Source organism: Gracilinanus agilis, chromosome 5, assembly GCF_016433145.1.
Source record: "Gracilinanus agilis isolate LMUSP501 chromosome 5, AgileGrace, whole genome shotgun sequence".
In the NCBI taxonomy this organism is placed as follows: domain Eukaryota; kingdom Metazoa; phylum Chordata; class Mammalia; order Didelphimorphia; family Didelphidae; genus Gracilinanus; species Gracilinanus agilis.
The window spans coordinates 283,686,593-283,707,008 of NC_058134.1; the positions used below are offsets into that span (position 1 = coordinate 283,686,593).

At 37.4% G+C, this 20,416-nt stretch overlaps 1 protein-coding gene across 1 annotated transcript in view; it reads left to right on the forward strand.

The window, feature by feature from the left end:
• Positions 1-2,307: 2,307 nt before the first annotated feature.
• Positions 2,308-20,416, forward strand: part of LOC123248596 (SAP domain containing ribonucleoprotein) — a 36,987-nt gene continuing 18,878 nt past the window's right edge. Inside the window, exons 1-9 of the mRNA XM_044677426.1 lie at positions 2,308-2,343; positions 8,194-8,293; positions 8,607-8,653; positions 9,168-9,235; positions 11,472-11,523; positions 13,420-13,493; positions 13,935-13,963; positions 15,677-15,702; positions 16,930-16,998. Of these exons, the coding sequence (XP_044533361.1) occupies positions 2,317-2,343; positions 8,194-8,293; positions 8,607-8,653; positions 9,168-9,235; positions 11,472-11,523; positions 13,420-13,493; positions 13,935-13,963; positions 15,677-15,702; positions 16,930-16,998 (492 nt within the window). The 5' untranslated portion in view covers positions 2,308-2,316. The remainder of the gene's footprint in view (positions 2,344-8,193; positions 8,294-8,606; positions 8,654-9,167; positions 9,236-11,471; positions 11,524-13,419; positions 13,494-13,934; positions 13,964-15,676; positions 15,703-16,929; positions 16,999-20,416) is intronic.

Consider the following 20,416-nt stretch of genomic DNA (forward strand, 5'->3'; position numbering starts at 1 on the left):
CCCCCCTCCCCTTCCCGGCCCCCTCTGTCTCCTGCCCCCAACCCCTTTCCCATCCCCTGGTCTCTCTCCCGAGTTCAGGAGCCCCCAGCAAGCTGGGCCATGGCACCCATGTGAGTCTGTGTGTCTGTCCAGCTCTCCAGAACGTCCTAGGTATGCCTCCAGTGCCTTCCTAAGCGGCGTCCTGGTACCTGAGCCCGACCTAGAAGCCTGGGAAAGCCTTAGAATGGGGACCTCGCGCATCCCCTTCTCTCTCCTCAGGGACTTGGTGGCATTTGGGTGAAGCTACAGCCCTTAAAAGTCTGGAGGAGGCACTGTCACCTCTTCAGAATAAAAGAGGTTTTCCTTCTTACAGAGTTCTGCCATACTTAAAGGGGCGGGGGAAACTTGAAAAACAAAACCCAGTTTTACCTACTATCCCTCACTTCCTGGACCTACTACCTCCTTTTGAGTCCTTCTCTGGGATCCCTTCGCTCACATTTTATTTCAAGTCTCCAGTCTTCTGTGAGCCTTGTTGGTTTCTACCTTAGTTTTATTTCTCTTTAAGGAAAGAACATTTAGGTAATCGAGATACTGGTTCGTTTTAGATATTCAATCAAAATTTGGCAAATAGTTCCCCCATCACTTTGTTTTGGGAAACTTAAAATTGCTAACCAGGCTGCTTAAAACTAAAAACCGACTCTTTTTATTACATAATATACCAAGTGCTCTACAAGATTTTCATAAAGCTGTTATCACCTTCTTGTTGACTCTAAGTCTAAGCGTATCTAATGGGGGAAAAAGTTTGTTTTCTCTGATATTCTCTGAAATAGGTGCTACTTAAACGTTTAGCCCTAGCAGCATGGACTGCTTTATTCTCTAGAGATTCTGCTTGAATTAACCAATTTTATTCTTATTCTATCTGCTGCTGAGATTGTAAGGTTGAATAATTTGCATTTCTGTGGCATATCAGCTTTCCTTATTTTTTTTCCTGGACTGATTTCTAGAGTCATAGTTTACTGTTAAAACCTAGGAAGAGAGCAGGAGAGAGGCTTGTCCCTTTGCCACAGGAATTCTTAACTTTTTTAGAGTCATCCATAACTTTAACAGTCTGGTGAAGCCTATAGACCTCTTCTTAGAATAATGTATTTGAATGCATAAAATGCACAGGATTACAAAGGTAACCAATTATATTGAAATAGTTATCTAAATGTTTTTAAAACAGACCCCAGGTAAAGGAAACCCTATTCTAGAAAGAACTGGAGTCTTCCTTTTCCTCTTTAAATATTATCACTGCCTCTCACAACAGCTAAAGGAGCCTGGTTTCATTACCTATCTTGAGAGAGTACTTGTTATTTGCTTTAGAGGAGAGCTTCTTAATCAAGGGGAATGTGGGTAGATTTCAAAGGGTCCATGAATTTGAATGAGAAAAAAAATAACATCTTTCACCAACCTTAAACTGAAATTTAGCATTTCCTTCAGTGATATTAAAAACATTCTGAGCAATCCATAAACTTTACCATATTGCCAGAAGTGTCCTCTGACAGAAAACAAGGTTAAAAACTGCTTTAGAGCTTAAACTTATTTTAATTTTTCTAACTATAAATTTTGGAACTTATGTGTGAATATAATTCTCTTTAGGGATAAGATGTTGGGAATGGGTGGGAAAAGTTAAGATTGGCTTACTTGAATTTAGTGTTTAGAACAAGTTGGAAAAGAATGATCAAAACCCCAACCTTTTCCTTCATTTTCATTTTTAAAAAAGTGGAGGGAGGGACTGAAGTATCAGTGTGGCTGAAGGGAAGCTTGCAGATTTATTGTATTTTACATTTAGATTCCCTGTTTGGCCTATGACCTGAAAGTCCTTCTTAAATGAAAACCCTTGAGGACTGGAGGTCTTCTATTATGGTGAAGTGAGAAGTAAAGCTCTGGGGTCAAAGTCTTGCCTTTGTCTCTGTGACCTTGGGCAAGTCACATAGCCTCCTTGGGCCTCAGTTTCCTCATCTGTAAAGTGAGGGCTAGACCAGATGGCTTCCTAGGGCCTTTCTAGCTGTAGAACTATGATCTCTTAATTACTATTCTCTCCTGAAATGCTTATTCATTTTGACCTGATACATATTGATTCTAAACTTGTGAAAAATTTAAAAGAATGCAGCTCCCACCAAGTACAAATTGGCAAGGGAGAAAGCTGAATGGTAGAGAGAAATGTTTGTTGAAATACAGGGATGGGGACTGGATCTGTGATTTCACTGTTATATTGGTTTTCATTGGTTTTCCATTAATTCTAGCAGCTTCTTGGCTTGTCTTTCATAATGTCTTGACTACAGTCTCAGCTCCTGGATGAGGAAACTCCCTCTACTAATGCAGGTTGGCATCTTCTCTGCAACTTATAGTCTTAGAGAGCTGCTTAGAGCACTGAGAAGTTAAGTGACTTGCCCAGTGTCACACAGCCAGTGTGTGTTTCAGAGGCAGGACTTGACCTCAGGTTTTTCTGAGATAAGCTTCCTGTCTTGTGCCACACAAACCTAGCAGAATGGTGGTAAAGCCAAATAATATTGTGGGAATTCGTTTATATGATGAATGGTTGTAGTAGCACTGGCTGCCCTTTCAGGGATGGTACAGCAGTGTGGCACAGTGCAAAGAGCATTGCCTCTGGAGTCAGACCTGGGTTCATAGCCTCCTTATGATGCTTCCTGCCTGTGTCATCTTGGGCCTAAATCACTTGATCTCCCTGGGCTTCAGTTTCCTCAGCTGTAAAATGAGGGGATGAACTGATATGGCTCTGAGGTCCTTCCAGCTCTACATCTATGATTCTTCAGTTCCTTATTTGGACTCTGGCCTTCTTCAGAGATCTTCTGTATTTTAAGACCTTCTTTTGACAAGCATTTAAGCAATTCTATATTGCTTATTATATGGAAACTGTTAGATGTCCTGGAAGAAAAATAAGAATTATAAGTCAAGGTAAGGCCCCTACCTTGGAAATACAATCTGGTTGATGTAGACAAATGTACACATATGAAGTTACTTGAAAAGATTTTTTTTCATTTCAGGGTACTACATTTTAAAAAGGACATGGACAACATTAGCTTATGTGTCTATAGTACTTCATGCTTTATATTCTCAACAATTTTGTGAGATAGGTAGTGTTAAGTATTATTTCCATTTTATAGATGAAGAAACTGAAGTGCATGTTAATGGACTTGCCTGTGGTTGTACAACTAGTAAATGTCAGATCCAGGATATGAATTCTGTTCTGACTTCAAGTCAAGTGTTCTTTCTCCTTACCCTACACCACCTGTCACATTAGAGCATGTCTATAGTTAGATTGGCTGGAATGGGGAAAGGTCTGGAATCTCTGTCTTGTAAGGATTGCTGAAGGCACTAGGTATGTTTCACCCAGAGAAGGGAAGGCTTGGGTATATGATAGCTGCTGTCATTTTTAAAGTTGTGTTTTCTCTTTTGTGTTTACACCACAGCTATTTCTTAAGTCTTTCCATCTCATCCCCCCTCCCCCATTCTTCACTATAACAAAAAACAAACAAACATGGGGCTGTATTTTGCATTCCACATCTATAGTCTCCATCTTTCTACCAAGGGGAGGAAGGTAATGTTTCTTTATTAGGTCTCAAAGGCAGAGATTATTCATTACAATTCATACTTCAGCTTTTTTTTACTGTTGTTTTCCTTTACATTATTATTCATTGTGTATATAATTCCTATAGTTATGTTTCCTTCTCATTGAATCAGGTCATATAAGTTCTCTTGATTTTGTTAAAATCTTCATATCTATCATTTCTTAGTATATAGTTTTTTTAAAATTACATTCACATATCACAATGTGTTCAGCCATTTCTCAATCAAGGGAGCCCTTTTTGTTTTGGTTTTATTACTAATAATAATAGCTAGAATTTATGTATTACTCTTAAGGTTTGCAAAAAACTATACATAAGATATCTTATTTGAGCCTCACAACAGCCCTGTGGGGTAGGTGCTATTATTATCCCCATTTTACAGATGAGGAAACTGACTGACAGAGGTTAAGTGACTTGTCCAGGGTCTCACAGCCAGTAAATGCCTGAGGCAGGATTCCAGCTCCAGTTTTCATGTAAGTCTGTCTTCTATATCACCCAGCTGCTTCCCAAGGAGGCACTACAAAGAGTGCTATCACAACAAATATTTTGTTATATATAGATTCTTTTTGTCACTGACTTTCTTGGTGATATTTGTCTAGTATGTACTTTGGTGTCTTGATATTTAGGGTGGTTAGACCACTTTACAGTACCACCAACAGTGTATTAGTGTTCTATCTTCCCAAAGTTCCTCTATTATTTACTGTTTCTGTAGGTGTGAGGCAATTTTTAATTTGCATTTTTCTTAGAGTTGACTTGGAGAAGTTTTTTTGCCTGGTTCTTGATTATTTGCTTTTCTTCTGAAACATGTTTATTCATATTCCTTGTGTAGGTATATTCATAGCCATTATCTTTTGAGAAATGGCTCTAAATATTAAGGGGATTGCTATGTTATTTTTTATTAACCCTAAAGCAAGATTTTTTTCCTCCCTTTTTCACTTTTTTAAACCTGTTTTGCTTTTTGACAGTGGTGAAATTTGCAGACTTGTTGGAATAATATTTTTAAATGCATAAAAATAGAATACATTGAAATGTTGAAAAAGAAGTTCATAGACTATTTCCCTTCTCTCCAAGAGCCTTTGCTCTGATGGCCAGATCTAGGACCATGGAGAAGTTTCAGGAAGCAGTTTTCTGCTCACCATAAGAAAGAACTTTTTTTTTTAAACCCTTACCTTCCATCTTAGAATCAGTACTGTGTATGGGTTCCAAGGCAGAAGAATGGTAGGGCTAGGCAATGGAGGTCAAGTGACTTGCCCAAAGTACAGCTAGGATGTGTCTGAGGCCAGATTCAAACCTAGGACTTTCTATCTCTAGGCCTGGCTCTCGTTCCACTGAGTCACCTAGCTGACCCCTAAGGAAGAACTTAAAAACTAAAGCAATTCAGATGTATCCTGTATCTTAACCAAACTCTTTGCCCTAGAAGTATTTGAATAGAGAGGCTTTAGAGGCCCATCTGTCAGATATGTTGTGTAGAACTTTTCTGTATTGGATGCAAAGTTGAACTAGTTGACCTCCAAGATTCATTTCAACTCTGAACTAATAATTTTATTATGAGCACAAGCTAAATGTTAACAAATACAAGATAAATTATAAATTAGCATAGTCAACCACAACATCAGTAAATATTTTTGAGCACCCACTATATTCTAGAATGTAATATGTAGTAATGTAAAGCATAAAATATTCCCTGTTCTCAAGGGCCTTACATAGTTGGGGAGAGAAAAACTAAAACACACAAAAGCTTAATAACAATTCTTTATTATACTAAGATATCACTATTTAATCCTTTCTTGCAGTTTTTTGGATGAATCTTGAAAGAAGTCAGATTAGGGAATAATCACTTAGGGTGTTATTGGCCATGAAGTAGGAAGTGGGGATTTGAACTTGATCTTGCATGTTAGGTAGAATTTTGTTACCTGGAAGGGAGTAGTCTGTTCCTGTATATTAGCGTTAGCAGAAGTAGAGGTAGAAAATTATATTAAGGATTGGGAAAACCAAAAAGGAAGCAGTCATATGAGCATTAAATTTGTAATTTCTGGCACAGTTTTTGTTTTAAAGGGGCTGAATCTTCCTACCTGTTCTCATGGTTTTGGTTTTAATTTCTTACCACACCTACTATCAGAATTTCTATATGTCTGCCTTACTTCCTATGCATGTTTTGATTGACTTTTCTTATTCCTTTTAGCCAATGTGATAAGAGTCTTTTGGAGAAGAGCATAATAGTACTTCTGGAATCACTATAGGGTCTAATTTCTAATTAGGAATCAAAATTAATATTTATTTTATTTTTTTTTGTAGTACCAGTGTTAGTACATATAGGCCTCTGAGAGCCAGTGTCTGAAATTAACAGCTTGAAAGGGGTATTTGTATCTATATGCCAGAGGAATTAAACAAGATCTCATTAATAGACTAGGCATAGCTTTTTTTTTTTTTTAAACCCCTACCTTCTGTCTTAGAATCAATACTATAGGGGGCAGCTGGGTAGCTCAGTGGATTGAGAGCCAGGCCTAGAGATGGGAGATCCTAGGTTCAAATCTGGCCTCAGACACTTCCCAGCTGTGTGACCCTGGGCAAGTCACTTGACTCCCATTGCCTACCGTTACCACTCTTCTGCCTTGGAGCCAATACACAGTATTGACTCCAAGATGGAAGGTAAGGGTTTAAAAAAAAAAAAAAGAATCAATACTGTATATTGGTTCCAAGGCAGAAGAGTATTAAGGGCTAGGCAATGGGGGTTAAGTGGCTTGCCCAGGGTCCCACAGCTGGGAAGTGTCTGAGGCAAGATTTGAACCTAGGATGTCTTGACTCTTAAATCTAGCTCTTAATCCACTGACTACCTAGCTGCCCCCTTGCCAAAGCTACCCCCAGACTGAACATATGCTGAAGAGCATGGTAAGTGTCTTTTGGGGCCCGAGAGTAATTTACCTTTGCCCTCTCTCCAGGTAGTTATTATAGTTTGCTCAGTTATTTTTACTGAGGAAGAGAAGAATGATTCCGTGTGATCCAGAACAATAGATAAAATGCCAGAATAGGTTTTATTTTTGCTTTTAAATTAACTTTTTTTGCTTTGTAATTATTTTCATATATACTTGCCAGTACAGGTACTGCTAGGAAAACTTGATTTTTTGGGGGTAAAAATTAAAGGGAAGCAACTAGAGGCTTGTGATAACACAAGAACGTATATGTAGATTGGAACTTTATTGAGGTAATTTGTAGGTCTTGAATCTTTTCCTTTCAACAATCCCACCACTGGGCATATGACCCCAAGGAGATCAAAGACTGAAATAAAGTTCCAGTATATACCAGATTTTTATAGAAGCACCTTTTGTGGTAGCAAAGCCCTGCAAACTAGGATGTCTGGAGAATGGCTGAACAAATTTTGGTATATGATTAATGTAATATCATGTGGTAAGAATTAGTAAATATGAAGATGTAAGAGAAAACATGAAGAACTGTTTGAAATAAGGATAACCAGAACAGTATACATGAGGACTATAGTAATATAAATTAAAAGATCACTAACTAAAGAGAAGCCTAATAATGGTCCTGGAGAATAGATCATAAAACATGCCTTTTTTCTGGCTGGAGATCTACTAGAACAGAGTGTTGTTTATTTTGTCAAATGTGACTTGACTGTCTTTGCTCAACTTTTTTCAGTGGGGAGGGTTCATTTCTGGGAATGGAGGAGAGATGGTATTTCTAGAAATAACTGTGATAAAATCAATAAAACTATTTTTATTAAGAAAATGTTTTCAGTTTTTGAGGATGTTAGGAGATGGATTAGCTCTGTTAAACAGATGCTTGAATAGGATAAAGAACAGTTAAGAGTTGAATCAGCTTTCCTATTTTTGTACATTTTATCCTGGAGTGACCACCCTCTTCCCCTAAATAAATAAACAAAAGACTGTGTGTGTAAGTGTAAAATTGATTCCTTTTGTTTTTTATCATCCATATTTCCCAGTGTATTTCTCCTGTAGAGCCATCCCTTATAACACATTTTTTGAAGGCAAAAGATAAATGTTCAACAAAACTAGGCAATATATAAGAAAGATCCGATGCTTTGTGCAGTGTTCCAAAGAAGCTGAAGGAGGTGCATTTCTCTTTATTCTTTTTTGTGGCCAAGTCATTTCCCTATAGTCCCATTTTTTTTTTGTTACTATGTTTGTTCTTTTTGTTTCTATTGTTTTCCTGTTTCTGTTTATTTCTCTCAGTCACATAAATCTTTCTGTACTTCTCTATATTCATTTCTTACTGTATAGTTAGTAAATATTTTCTCTAGATACTTATACCACACTGTGTTTAGCTGTTCCCCAATTGATGGGTATCTACTTTGTCTCTATTTCTTTGCTATTAAAAAAAAATAGTCACATTACTATCTTGCTGTATGTAGGTCCTTTTTTTTTTTTTTTTTTTTTTTTAAATCATTGATCTCCATTTGGTGTACACCCAGCTGTGGAATCTTGGATAATTCTAAATTACTTTCCAGAATCATTGAACTAATTTCACCAACTATGTATTAATGGGTTGCCTCTCTTTTCTTCCACTTGGGTACATGTCTGGGACTAAGAAGTTTCTTCTATTTTTCCAGCTTGCTGAGCTGAAACAGGAATGTCTTGCAAGAGGTTTGGAGACCAAAGGAATTAAACAAGATCTCATCAATAGACTCCAAGCTTATCTTGAAGAACATGGTAGGTATCTTCTGGGGCCCAAGAGTAACTTACGTGTACTTTTCCCTAAGGAAATTATATGTAGTTGGTAAAGTTTGCTTAGTTATTTTTACTAAGAAAGAAGATGGTTTCACATGATCCAGAACAGTAGACACAATGCTAAAACAGATTTTTTTTTTTGCTTTATTATGCATTAATTTTTATTTCATTAGATCGAAATCATCCATGTTGAGCTTTACTTAGGATAATATTCAAATGATATTTTTCTAAGTATACAAAGATCAGAAGTAACTTTGTGTAATGCCTTAATATATATGTCTTTTATTTCCTCTAGCTGAAGAGGAGGCTAATGAAGAGGATGTTCTGGGAGATGAAACAGAGGTAAGTTAGAAAGATATGATATTCATTAATGACTAGCCATTATCCTAGCTCCATTACTTTGTTATTATTTTTTAAACCCATACCTTTTGTCTTTAAAATTGATACTAAGTAAGAATTCCAAGGCAGAAAAGCTGTATGGGCTAGGCAATTGGGGTTAAGTGACTTGCCCAGGGTCACATATCTAGGAATTGTCTGAGGCTAGATTTGAACCCAGGACCTCCCATTTCCAGGTCTAAGTCTCTTATCTAGTGATACTTTAATATTAGTCTTCTTTGAAGTCATCTTTACCTGTTTGAAGGACTATTGCTGCTTTTGAAAATAGACTGACCAAGTATAGAGAAGATCCTAAACTTAGAGGTAGAAGGAACACAAGAGATAACTTAGTTTCTAATTATGCAAGAGAATCAGAAAAAGAAAAGTAGACAAAGGTCCAGGGGATACTCACTTTATTATGCTGTAAATATTTTTGCTGATGAATGTTTCAAATTTGATTTGCTAACCAATTTGGTTTCAGGAAGAAGAACCAAAGCCAGTAGAAATGCCTGTCAAAGAGGAAGAACCTCCTGAGAAAACTACTGATGTGTAACTATTTCACTTTTGCTCAACCCTTCTTAAAAAAAAAATTAGACTAAGGACTTAAGACAATTTGGATTTGATTAGGTTTGATATTTCTTCTGATTTCTACATAACTCCAGAAGAACATGTTTAGAATATATGAGGCATGGCCACTATATTGTGTCTCTCATTGAGTACCTTCCTTTCCTGAATAGGTTGCATGATTTCATCAAAATTCATAATCACAGAAAAGTAAAACAGTTTGTTCTTAGGTCACAGAGCAGCTAATAGTCTAGGCCTGAGATGATTCCTTTCTATCAGAGGAATAATAGAGTAGATGAATCCATAAATATTCTCCTATGATATGTATATTAAGAGGGAATGATTTTGGGGAGAATATTTTTTTTATTTGTAATGGAAATGGGGGAGGGCAGAGCATTTGAATTAAAAACATATATCAGCTTACCTAAACTTCCTTAGTAGATCTAGTTTTTTAATTTTATTTTAACCTTTTTATGAAGGAGTGTCTTTCTAAATGTTCTTTTGGGGCTCCAACATGTTCAGAACAGCTCGGTCTCCTTTTATTTCAAATAATAGACTTTGGTAACTAGAAAACGGTGATGTTTAAGAACTGTGGCACCTATCCATTATCCTCTGGAAGAAACAATGTTTTTTGTCATTTTTTGCTCAGATGGTTTTAGTTCCTTTAATTAATGAGGTTAGTGCAAGAAGAATTTGAAGGCCTGCTCTCTGATTATATTTATGTACTTTGTACTTGGACTAACCTGGTACAGAGAGTGGCTGTACTTAGGGATTGTGAATAGTTTTTATTTATGAATATGGAAAAGAGAGACTTCTTACTGGAGCAGTAGTGATTTCCCTTGAGCCCCAGATTATGTCTTTTTACTGCTTGAGTTTAATTGAGTAGAGGGGAGCTGGAGCAGAGAGGAAGGAAGCTCCCTCTCTGGGGTTCCCTTTCTGCCATGAGGTACTGAAGTGATTTGTGCATCAAGATCGGTATGTAGAGGAAGTCGTTAGCCTGGGGCTGGGGGTGGGGTGGGGAGTGGTGGTGGTAGTGGTAGGGTGGTGATGTAGGAAGGGCTGTTCTTTAATGGCGTTGGACTTCAAGTAAGACATTAAACTCCTGAGGCTCTTTATGCCTAAACTGGAGGAGCTTTGGGGTGAGGGGGTGGGGCATGCAGTGAAGGAAAGCTGAAAGATCTTCAAATTTATAAAAGAATAATAATTGTGTGAGAACTCAGAAACTTTCCTCAAAGCTGATCCTTCTACTCAGGGCATTGATTTTGAACATATTTAAGTAGTTTCCTTTTTCTTACCTTTGTTCTAGGATTCTCCCCAGATGCCCTTCAGTTTCCAGTTTGATCGACTGGGCAGAGTTAAATAGGGCAGAGCTAGGTTACAGTCAGCAGGGGGCACCTCTTGCCTGGCTGTCAGTACAGGGTGCACTGACAAAAGGGTGGAGGGGGAGCGAGTTCCTGTTCCAGAATTGCTTCCTCTGAAAATGTCATTAAACCATTACTACCTTTCAGGGCATCAAATGGGAAAACTGTCCAGGAGACTGGAACAAAAGCCGCCCATGCCTCTAAATAAGGGACCTTAATGAGGCTGGTTATGACCCACAGTTTTATGGGAGTTGTTTGGTGGAGCGTTAATGCCCTTCCATTTATCCTGGGTACTTCCGAACTTTGTCTCCCGCCCCTCTGGTCCCCCCTCTTTTGTTTTCTCTCTTAAACCTTTTGACCAGAGACTCAGCCATGTTTTCCTAAGACAAACTGACCCCCGCCTCCTTCCTCCTAACTCCCTTTGGCATTTTCATTTGTCCCACTTTCAGAGTTCCAGCTGGAGCTGTAGGCCCCTGAGAAATAGGTGAAAACAGGGCCTCTGGAGCACACATATGGGTTGTGATATCAAAAAATAAGAAATGATATTTAAAAGAATAGCTATTAGCTCAAAAAGGAATTGAAAGTTTCTTAAAGCAAGAGAAAATTTTGGTGTATTACTCTACATTTTTCTCTTCAGATTTTGTCAATCTATTTATCATATTTTAAATTCTTGCATTTTAACTATAGTCTGCCACCCCTGTTTGTTTTTTCAAAGGATGGCAGCCCCAAAAATCCATATTGGAAGCATAATTATAGTGTCAAAGTGTAGGCTGCCAGAAAGGTGAAGGGATTAAGGCAAGTCCAAGTAGAGTTATTTTTTTCCTGATTTATTCTTTTTTTCTCTTCTCTTCCTTCTCCAGGGCAGCAGAGAAGAAGGTAGTGAAAATCACATCTGAAATACCACAGACCGAGGTAGGCATTTTTTTCCTTTACTCCTAGTTTCTCCATTTGGGAAGCAGTTTTTTTATCTGTTGCTTCCACTCTCTTCATTCCATTTGTGTTTCCTTTAGCTTTAGATTGGAAAGTGGTATTTCATATTTACCTATCATCTCAGTTTCTCATGTTTCTTATTTAACTGTAGAAGGGAAAAAATATTGTGGTATTTCTGTAGGACAGATTTCTAAAAGCTCTAGTTTTCAGTTATAAAATTATAGTTTCAATGGCAACCACATATGGTCTTGGGCCTCCTATGATCTTTAGGGAAAATGTGGCCCATTTTGCTTTGGGGTATGATTTGCTTGAGATTTTCCATTAAAACATTTGCCTAATAAACTAAGGCCAGTAGAACTGTACTATTTCTGATACTGTTATAAAACTGATGGGAGTCAAATGTAGTAGCAAGCTTATATCAGTAATGTAAAAGATGCACAAGACTTGTTCACATTTCAGAACTTTTGACTGACTAATGAAAAAACCATCCCCTGACCTGAGGTACTAGAGTCCAAGGGTTAGTAGATTTGAGGTAGAACAAGTTAGTTATTGTACTCATGAAAAGTAGTAAGTAAAAAGGGAAGTAGAAAATGAGTCAATTGACACTGAGGTATAATGTAAAGATACAGACTTATCTTATATTACATATTCCATTGTATTCCTTCTTCCAGAAAGGCAAGCCTTATAACAGAGAAGGAAAACTTTCAGGAAAAATACCATTGAAAAAGTATGAGATTATATACAATATTCTACATCATAACTCCCCGACCTCTGGAAAGAAGCAGAGGGAGAGGGGGTACAGCTAGGTACTACAGTAGATAGAATATCAGGCCTGGAGCCAGAGGACCAGGGTTCATATCTGGTCTCACACACTAGCTATGTGACCTGGGCAAGTCACTTAACCCTTCATTGCCTTTGTCACTCTTCTGTCTTAAAATAGATACTAAGATAAAAGATAAAGGTTTTAGGGGGGAAAAAGAGAGGGAGGTATTTTTTTCATATCTCCTTGGGGTTAAATTTGCTTTCCATTTACAATGTTGTAGTCATGTATATTGTTTTCCTAGTTCTTGCTTCATTTTGTATCAGTTCATAGAAGTTTTTCCATGTTTCTCTGTCATTATTTCTTACAGCACAGCAATATTCCATTACCTTCACAAACTACAATTTATTTAGCTATTCAATGGACATCTTCTTTGCAGTTAAGATGATTCTTTTAAAGTTGTTCCTTATTAGTAGCTGAGTTGAAATCTTGCTATACATTCAGCTCATGTGAGACCACATGTCACAAGGAATTTTTTGCTTTATACTTTCAGAGTTAACAAATTCTTTTGGTGTTACACAAGGTACACTATTCATTCTTAAAGTTAAAGATACCCAGCTTGATGGTACATTTTCCATTCTTAGTTTTGGACCTAAGCCAATTTTTTGTTTCCTTCAGTAGTCACCCAAACATAGCTTTTATCTTTGGTTTTATTTTTTTTCCCTACTCAATCAGTTAAGAAGCATCTATGAAGTTGTAGGTGCTGAACAAAAATGGAAACTCTTTCTTTTCAAAGAACTTATACTCTGTTGGAGGGAGATTGAATTTAACATGCTTTTAAAATTTTTCCCCTAATTCACTTTTGTTTTCAGGATCGTATTGGTGAATGCATTGTACTTTCTATGCTTTTACTTTCTGAAAAGAAATATAGAGTTGAATCCTGGCTTGGAAGTAGCCAGTGACAGTATGGTTCATTGGGCTGGCATTGTGATTAATCTTGTTCTTTTAAGACATTCCTAATGTCCTAAAAGCTAATAATCTGGACTTCTCTTTCAAAAGAGGCCATATTGGAACCTCAGTGGATTTTCCTCTCTCTCTTTTTCTGTCACATCTTTCAGAGGATGCAGAAACGAGCTGAGCGATTCAATGTACCTGTGAGCTTAGAAAGCAAGAAAGCTGCCCGTGCAGCTCGGTGAGTATTTTTTAAAGTTACTAAATTTTAAGGATATTAATAGCATCTCTAAGGATAGCCATGGGGTTAGGAGGAGGGCATGATAGCCCCATCTTTGTGATATCACTGTGTAGATATACTCCACAAAATGTGGACCATTTTCTTCTTCCTTTTCTAAGCATCTCTACTGATTTTAACCATCATCAACAGGTATGGCTTCACCGTTCAGTAGACAGACATAAAGGCCTTCTGTTAGCTTGCCTCTACAGGCAACTTTTTTTTCTCCAGCATGAGAGAGAGAAAAAACCAAATCTCTTTCATGGGGTTGTTAGAATTAGCTAATGATTGCAAAGCTCGAGATCACAAGCAAGAAGTGCCATATGTAAGCCTGAGAAGAAACAAGAGATAGACAGCCGAGAGTGTGAACAGCTTCCTAATTCAGCTTTGTTTCTCTTTCTGCAGATTTGGCATTTCTTCAGTTCCAGCAAAAGGTAAAAAAGAACAGAGGAGACACTGTCAGAATTTTCTCTGGTTTTTCTTTTGGCTCTTGACTTTTTTTTTCAGTGTCAGTCTGGGATTTCTCAAATTAGGAGAATAGGTTTTAGTTTAGAAAACATCGAGAAAATCATTGCATCCATCTTCTTGTCTTAGACCTATAATTAAGCCATCCTTGGCAAGTTAGAGAAAAATGGCCCTGATTTTAAAAGCTGGAACAATATACCAACATTTGCCTCCCCTTTCTGGGAATCTGCAAAGAAGATGATTTCTAGATTTGTTAATTCATTCTAGCAACTCACTTTTTAAAAAATTCTATTTTATTTATTGAATATTAGCTATAGGTCTAGTTTAATGAAGTACACAAAAGAAGAGTCTTCACACAGAAGAAAATGATTAAGAAAAGCAAAAAATCCTTGCATGCAAAACATTTAAAATTTCCTGGTCCCCTAATCAGAAAGTTATTCCCAATGTCATTATAGACTGTTTTTCAAAGACTAGCCAAATTCATGGCCAGAAAGGTCTTCAAAATAATGAGAATAATCTGGAGGATATTGGAAACAAAACCAAAAAAAAGGCACCTATGACATTATCCTAGAAGTAATGGTATAATTTTTCTTATTTATCTCAGATATAATTGAACTATAAAAAATATCCAGAAATCGGAAGGTAAAATAAAGAGAATGGGATTCTACCAGGATAGACTAAAAATTGGGACATTTGTTTTCCAAGGAAAACCCTAATAAAGAAAATGGGCAAAATTAAAGTCACAAAGGTTATGGATAGGGTAAACACAGACTTATTTGTTTAGCAGGGGTCATCTCTTGAAACAAATGAATTTAAGACAAATAAAAAGAAGTTTTTCTTACATAAAATATGTAGTAAACTTTTTTCTTTAATCAAATGACTAGTAAGCTCCTTCTACTAATGCATATCAGCACCTGCTTTGCAACTTATGGTGTTGAAGATTGAGAGTGATTTGCCCTCCTTCCCACTAGTGGGTCAGAATCTCTTCTTGAATCTAGTGCCAATTTTCTGTCATTATCTATACATCAATATACTGCCTCTCTCTCTCTTTTTTTTTTTTTAAACCCTCACTTTCCATCTTGGACTGTGTATTGGCTCCAAGGCAGAAGAGTGGTATGGGTAGGCAATGGGGGTCAAGTGACTTGCCCAGGGTCACACAACTGGGAAGTGTCTGAGGCCAGATTTGAACCTAGGACCTCCCGCCTCTAGGCCTGGCTCTCAGTCCACTGAGCTACCCAGCTGCCCCCAGTATACTGTCTCTTAAAACTAAACTTTTAAGGGAAAATAATAAAAAGTGAAAATAAAAAGTTTCAAAACAAATTCAGATAAATTTGTAGGTGGAGTATTTAAGGGAAACTAGTATGTTTTAGTAGCATTTCTAACCTTTGAGGTTTTATGTCAAGGATGATAAATATAGTATGCCTCTTTTCAGCATTGTAAGAGACAGAATTCTAGCCAAATAGACAATGAGGCTGACCCATTAAAGCAATACTTTTGTTCTTTTGCCTAAACCCAAACTCCTCTTGCTGCACTTTCATCAATGGCCTTTCTTGTCTTTTCCTTAGTGGGAATAAAGAGTAACTGTCTTTTATGTTACATGTTGGCTATTTTCCTCTTATACTTGAGGACTATGTATAACTCTTTCCAGACAGTAAATGGGACTTCTGTTTCTGCTTCCTTAGGTCTATCATCAGACACCAAACCTATGGTAAGAAACTTCTTTTTTTGTCCCCAATAGAACCAAATTTTTTTCCCCTTAGAAATGAAATTACCAGCCATTGATTGACTTAAGATTTAGCAACTTTCAAGACCTGTGCTCTGGGAGTCTGCTCAGCCTTTTCTAGTCCTTAAAAAGGATTATAACCATTTTTTAACCCCACTCACTTATTTTTAGATCTAGGGGCTTTTCACTTCCTCTTCCTTCTTTATGGAACACAGAAAGCCCTGATGTCAGAAGAGGTGGGTGGCTGGATGGGATGAGTTTGTCTCCATTTCATTAGGAGTTAGAGAATGAGCACATCTGTCTGAATCATTTTGATATCTTATATTCCTCATTTTCTTTGCTTGCAAAGGTCAATGTAACTTCACAGCAGTGAAGAGCCTCCTTATCCCAGGCCTTGTTGAGGATGTGGGTTGTGTGATTTAATTCCTACCTCCCCATCTTATTTATTAACCTTGTTGTAGTCAGTTTTGCTTTGCAAACAAGAAAAGAATAGCCATTAAAATTAAGGTTGGAGAGTAATGAAAATTGGAATAAGACATCCTTTAGCTCAGTGTGGCCATTCATTGTTTTTGTGCTAACAGAAGCAATTGCAGAGAGAGATACTCCCTGACACCTGACATTAAGAATGCCTCCTTTTGGAGATCTGTTCATTGGAAGTGAATGGAGTGGATTGGGTCCTTAATTAACTAGAGGCTTTTGTGCTGGTGGGTTCTTATTACCAGCTCTACAAAGAAAGGAGGTGTTAAAATAAATGAACATTGATAATCTAGAGATTTGAGAGTAGCATTCTTAGTTTTTGCTTTGGCCAAGAAGAGATGGAGATTGAGTTCTCTGTATTTACATACAGAGATTATAGGTTAGATTTCTATAATTTTTGTAAATGATGAATATTTAAAGTGGGGGGCATAATAATTTTCAGTATATGTTTGGGAAAGTCTGGTCTTAAGTTCCACTTCACATCATCGCCTTTGACCTTTTGCAAAAAGAGAGTACTGAAACTTCCATGATATTTTCAGATACATTTCAGTGATCAGTGGGATGAATTGGTACCATTGTTTTCTTGGTGGAATTCATCAGAGAGCACTCTTGGAGGATAGAAATATTAATGGGTTAATGCTTGTTATGTGTAGTTTTTGCATTGCACCATGGGCTCTTTAGTATTTTCTTTTTTGAATTTTGAAAACTATTCATCTGTGTCCTGTATTTTTGTAGGTAAACATGGATAAATTAAAGGAAAGGGCTCAAAGATTTGGTTTGAATGTCTCCTCAGTCTCCAAGAAGGTAAGGTGTTTTTGCCCTAAGAACTATTTCTATACTTTTAGAGTAGCCTGGTAACTGGATGGATAAGAATTGGTGTCCTTTAACAAAAAAGAGTTACTCTTTGCTTCTGGTAAATGCCCTTTTTTTTTTTTTTTTTAAACTCTTCCTATCTTAGTAACAATTTAAGACAGAAGGGCAAGGGCTAGGCAAATGGGGTTAAGTGACTTGTCCAGGGTCACACAGCTAGGAAATGCCTGAGGTCAGATTTAAACCTAGGTCCTTTTCACTCCAGGCCTGGCTCTTTATCCATTGTGCCACCAAGCTGCCCCCGGTGAATACTTTTGAATTCCTTCTCCCACTGTCTTGGTTGCATTGTCATGATTTTATCAGGTTTTAGTTTTTATAACTCCCACTTAGTTTTGTCATTTGACAGAACAGGCTGTTTTCTTAGACTTTCTCCTTTAGGTTGCTGTCCTCTTTTTCTTTTAAATTATTAAATAGGATGAAGTAATTGTATTGTTCCGGGCTCCACGAAAATTACAGAAGAGACATAGCCTTGCTTTTAGGTAGAAGGTACTTAAAAACTAGAATTGGAGGTTTGTTGGAACAGAAGCAAGATAGTTGTTCTATATTCTCAATTCTTTTGCTATTTCTAACATTGCTTAATTTTTTGAGCAAGAAATGATTGCTTTAGAATAATTGTGTTGTCCAAAAATAATTTTTTTCTTCATAAATTAAGCAATTTGATTATTGGAATATAATGTGTAGAATTTCCCAGGACATAGCTAGTACTGGAAACTTGGGTAAGAATGTAAGGAGATTTTTAACAGGTGGCCTTTCATTTATTTATTTATTTGTTTGTTTTTAAGGGTTTTTTCCTTACACCCTTACCTTCCATCTTGGAGTCAATATAAGGGTAGGCAATGGGAGTCAAGTGACTTGCCCAGGATCACACAGCTGGGAAGTGTCTGAGGCTATATTTGAACCTAGGACCTCTGTCTCTAGGCCTGGCTCTCAATCCACTGAGCTACCCAGCTGCCCCTGCAGGTGGTCTTTTAATCTCTGATTAATCTTTCTCTAGGAGGAAGACAGATAAATACTTGCTGGGTTTGAGGTGGTAGATGGGGAAGAGGTTCATATGGTACAACACTTCAGAATAGTTAAAACACTATCTTTGGTTCCTGTCTTTACCTTGGTATCAGATGTGCTGTTAGTAGTTTGACCAGTAGAAAGATTGTAACTAGAAGTGGATGTGGCTTTGCTTGCAGAAAAATACCTGCATTGGCACAGATTATACACCAGCACTTAGGTGTCACTTATAATAAGCATAGTTGGGTACATATTTCCTAAGCTAAATCTATGGTGTCTGTCATAAAGGGGCTACTTTTAGTATTCCTGGGACATTGTAGATCAATAAACTTAGTGTTTGTAGAATGGAAAAGAATATCAAGTATTGGATGTGTCTTGAGTGGCATGAAGAGTGTTAGACCTATAAATTTAATAGTTTATCTGAGGCTGGGAAAATTACAAACCAGGAGGACAGGGTGTTTCTGATTGCTTTAATATTTTGCTGGACAGTCATGGTTAAAAGGGTACAATGGCTATGAGACCTTGGGATCTCTTTTACTTTCCATTCTGTCATCAAGCGTCAGGTTGGTTGGGAAGTTGGGGGACCAGAAGCTAGATAGATAAATAGGTGCTCAATAAATACTTAATAACTACCATGTGTAGGAATATTATTTTTTGTGATATTGCAGAAAGTCCAAAGCTCACAAAGTTGTTATTTCTCTTACTGCAATTCATAGTCAGAGCATGAGGCTTTTAAAAGTGACTACAAAGCTACCAAAGTTCCTGCCTCATATTCTAACCATCCAAGTTTTTTTAATGAGGATTTGATCTACCTAGCACAGTAGGAACTTAATAAATTCATAGTAAGCTGGTACTTGGTACTGCAGTTGAGCATTACTAGCCCTACATTGTATTATCAGATTACATTTTTCCCAGTATTTATGTGGTGTGTTAAGGAGGTTAAGGTTAGTGACTTGATTAAAATTTTTGTGTATTATCTAATAAGCAGATGAGTACTTGGAAACAATCAGTTAATTATTCATTAATTAATACTTATATCCCAAATCCCAGATTTTTGTCTATTGGGATCTGGGTTTAGGTATGACCATTTATAGAATTGGATCATGCTTTGCTCTTCAACATTTGTACAGACATCATTCTGCTATAGGTCTAGCTAGATTTAATTAAAGATGGGCAGCATGAGATCTTTCTGATCCTCCCTAATATGTCCTGATGTTGAATTCTAGTAGAACTTATTCCATGCCTCTGTTTATTGTATAGTCTGTCATTGGGCTTACTTAGTCTCACTTGAGGTCTTAGTTCCCTGGCCAATGCATACTTCACCGTGGATTCTGCTAGACCAGTGATGGGCAAACTACGGCCCTCGGGCCAGATTTGGGGAGGGGCCTGAAAAATACCATGAGTAGGATACAGTACAATGAAACTTCGAAAGAGTTGCTTTAGAAACAGACTGACAGATGAGCATTTCCTTTCCTTTTTTTCCTCCTTAAAAAGTTTGCCCATCACTGCTAGACTGTTACTTAGGCTAAGGGAGAACTATTGACACTAACATTTGTGAGTAAACCTTTAATTGTTGGAATGCAGTCCATTTCCCAGTGTCTTTCTAGTTGGACATGAACAAATGGCATATTTGAAGAAACCAGTTTACTTTTATTGTTCTGGGCTAATTCTTATATGGCTGACCTGCTTTTAGTTGTTTCCTCGAATATACTATATATGACATGAATTATATAAATATGGAGAAATAAAACATATCTTTTCTCCTTCCTAATTGTCTTTTCCTCATCCCCTCATTGGCTCCTAAAGAAAGACCTATCAGTCCATGTTTAAAAGCTCAGGTCACTGTAAATACAACCCCATTGGTTTAGGATAATAGAAAGTGACAGGGCAAAGAATGGCTCTGGCATTTATAGGTACTTTTTTTTTTTTTTAAACCCTTACCTTCCTTCTTGGAGTCAATACTGTGTATTGGCTTCAAGGCAGAAGAGTGGTAAGGGTGGGCAATGGGGGTCAAGTGACTTGCCCAGGGTCACACAGCTGGGAAGTGTCTGAGGCCAGATTTGAACGTAGGACCTCCCGTCTCTAGGCCTGGCTCTCAGTCCACTGAGCTACGCAGCTGCCCCTTATAGGTACTTTTACTTGAGGGGGTTGTAAATTTTCCCTTCCAACTCATAGAGTTATTTGTGAATGGAATTGGCTACCTTTCTCATATTAACCATATACTAATTAAAAGTCAAGGGCTGAAGATAAAGATTCCAGAATTGGTCTTCTTATGTGATTCCCCCCTGTTGATCCTGGCCCCCCCTCCCCCTTGGCAACCTTAACGTGCTAATATGTCAACTAATATCAA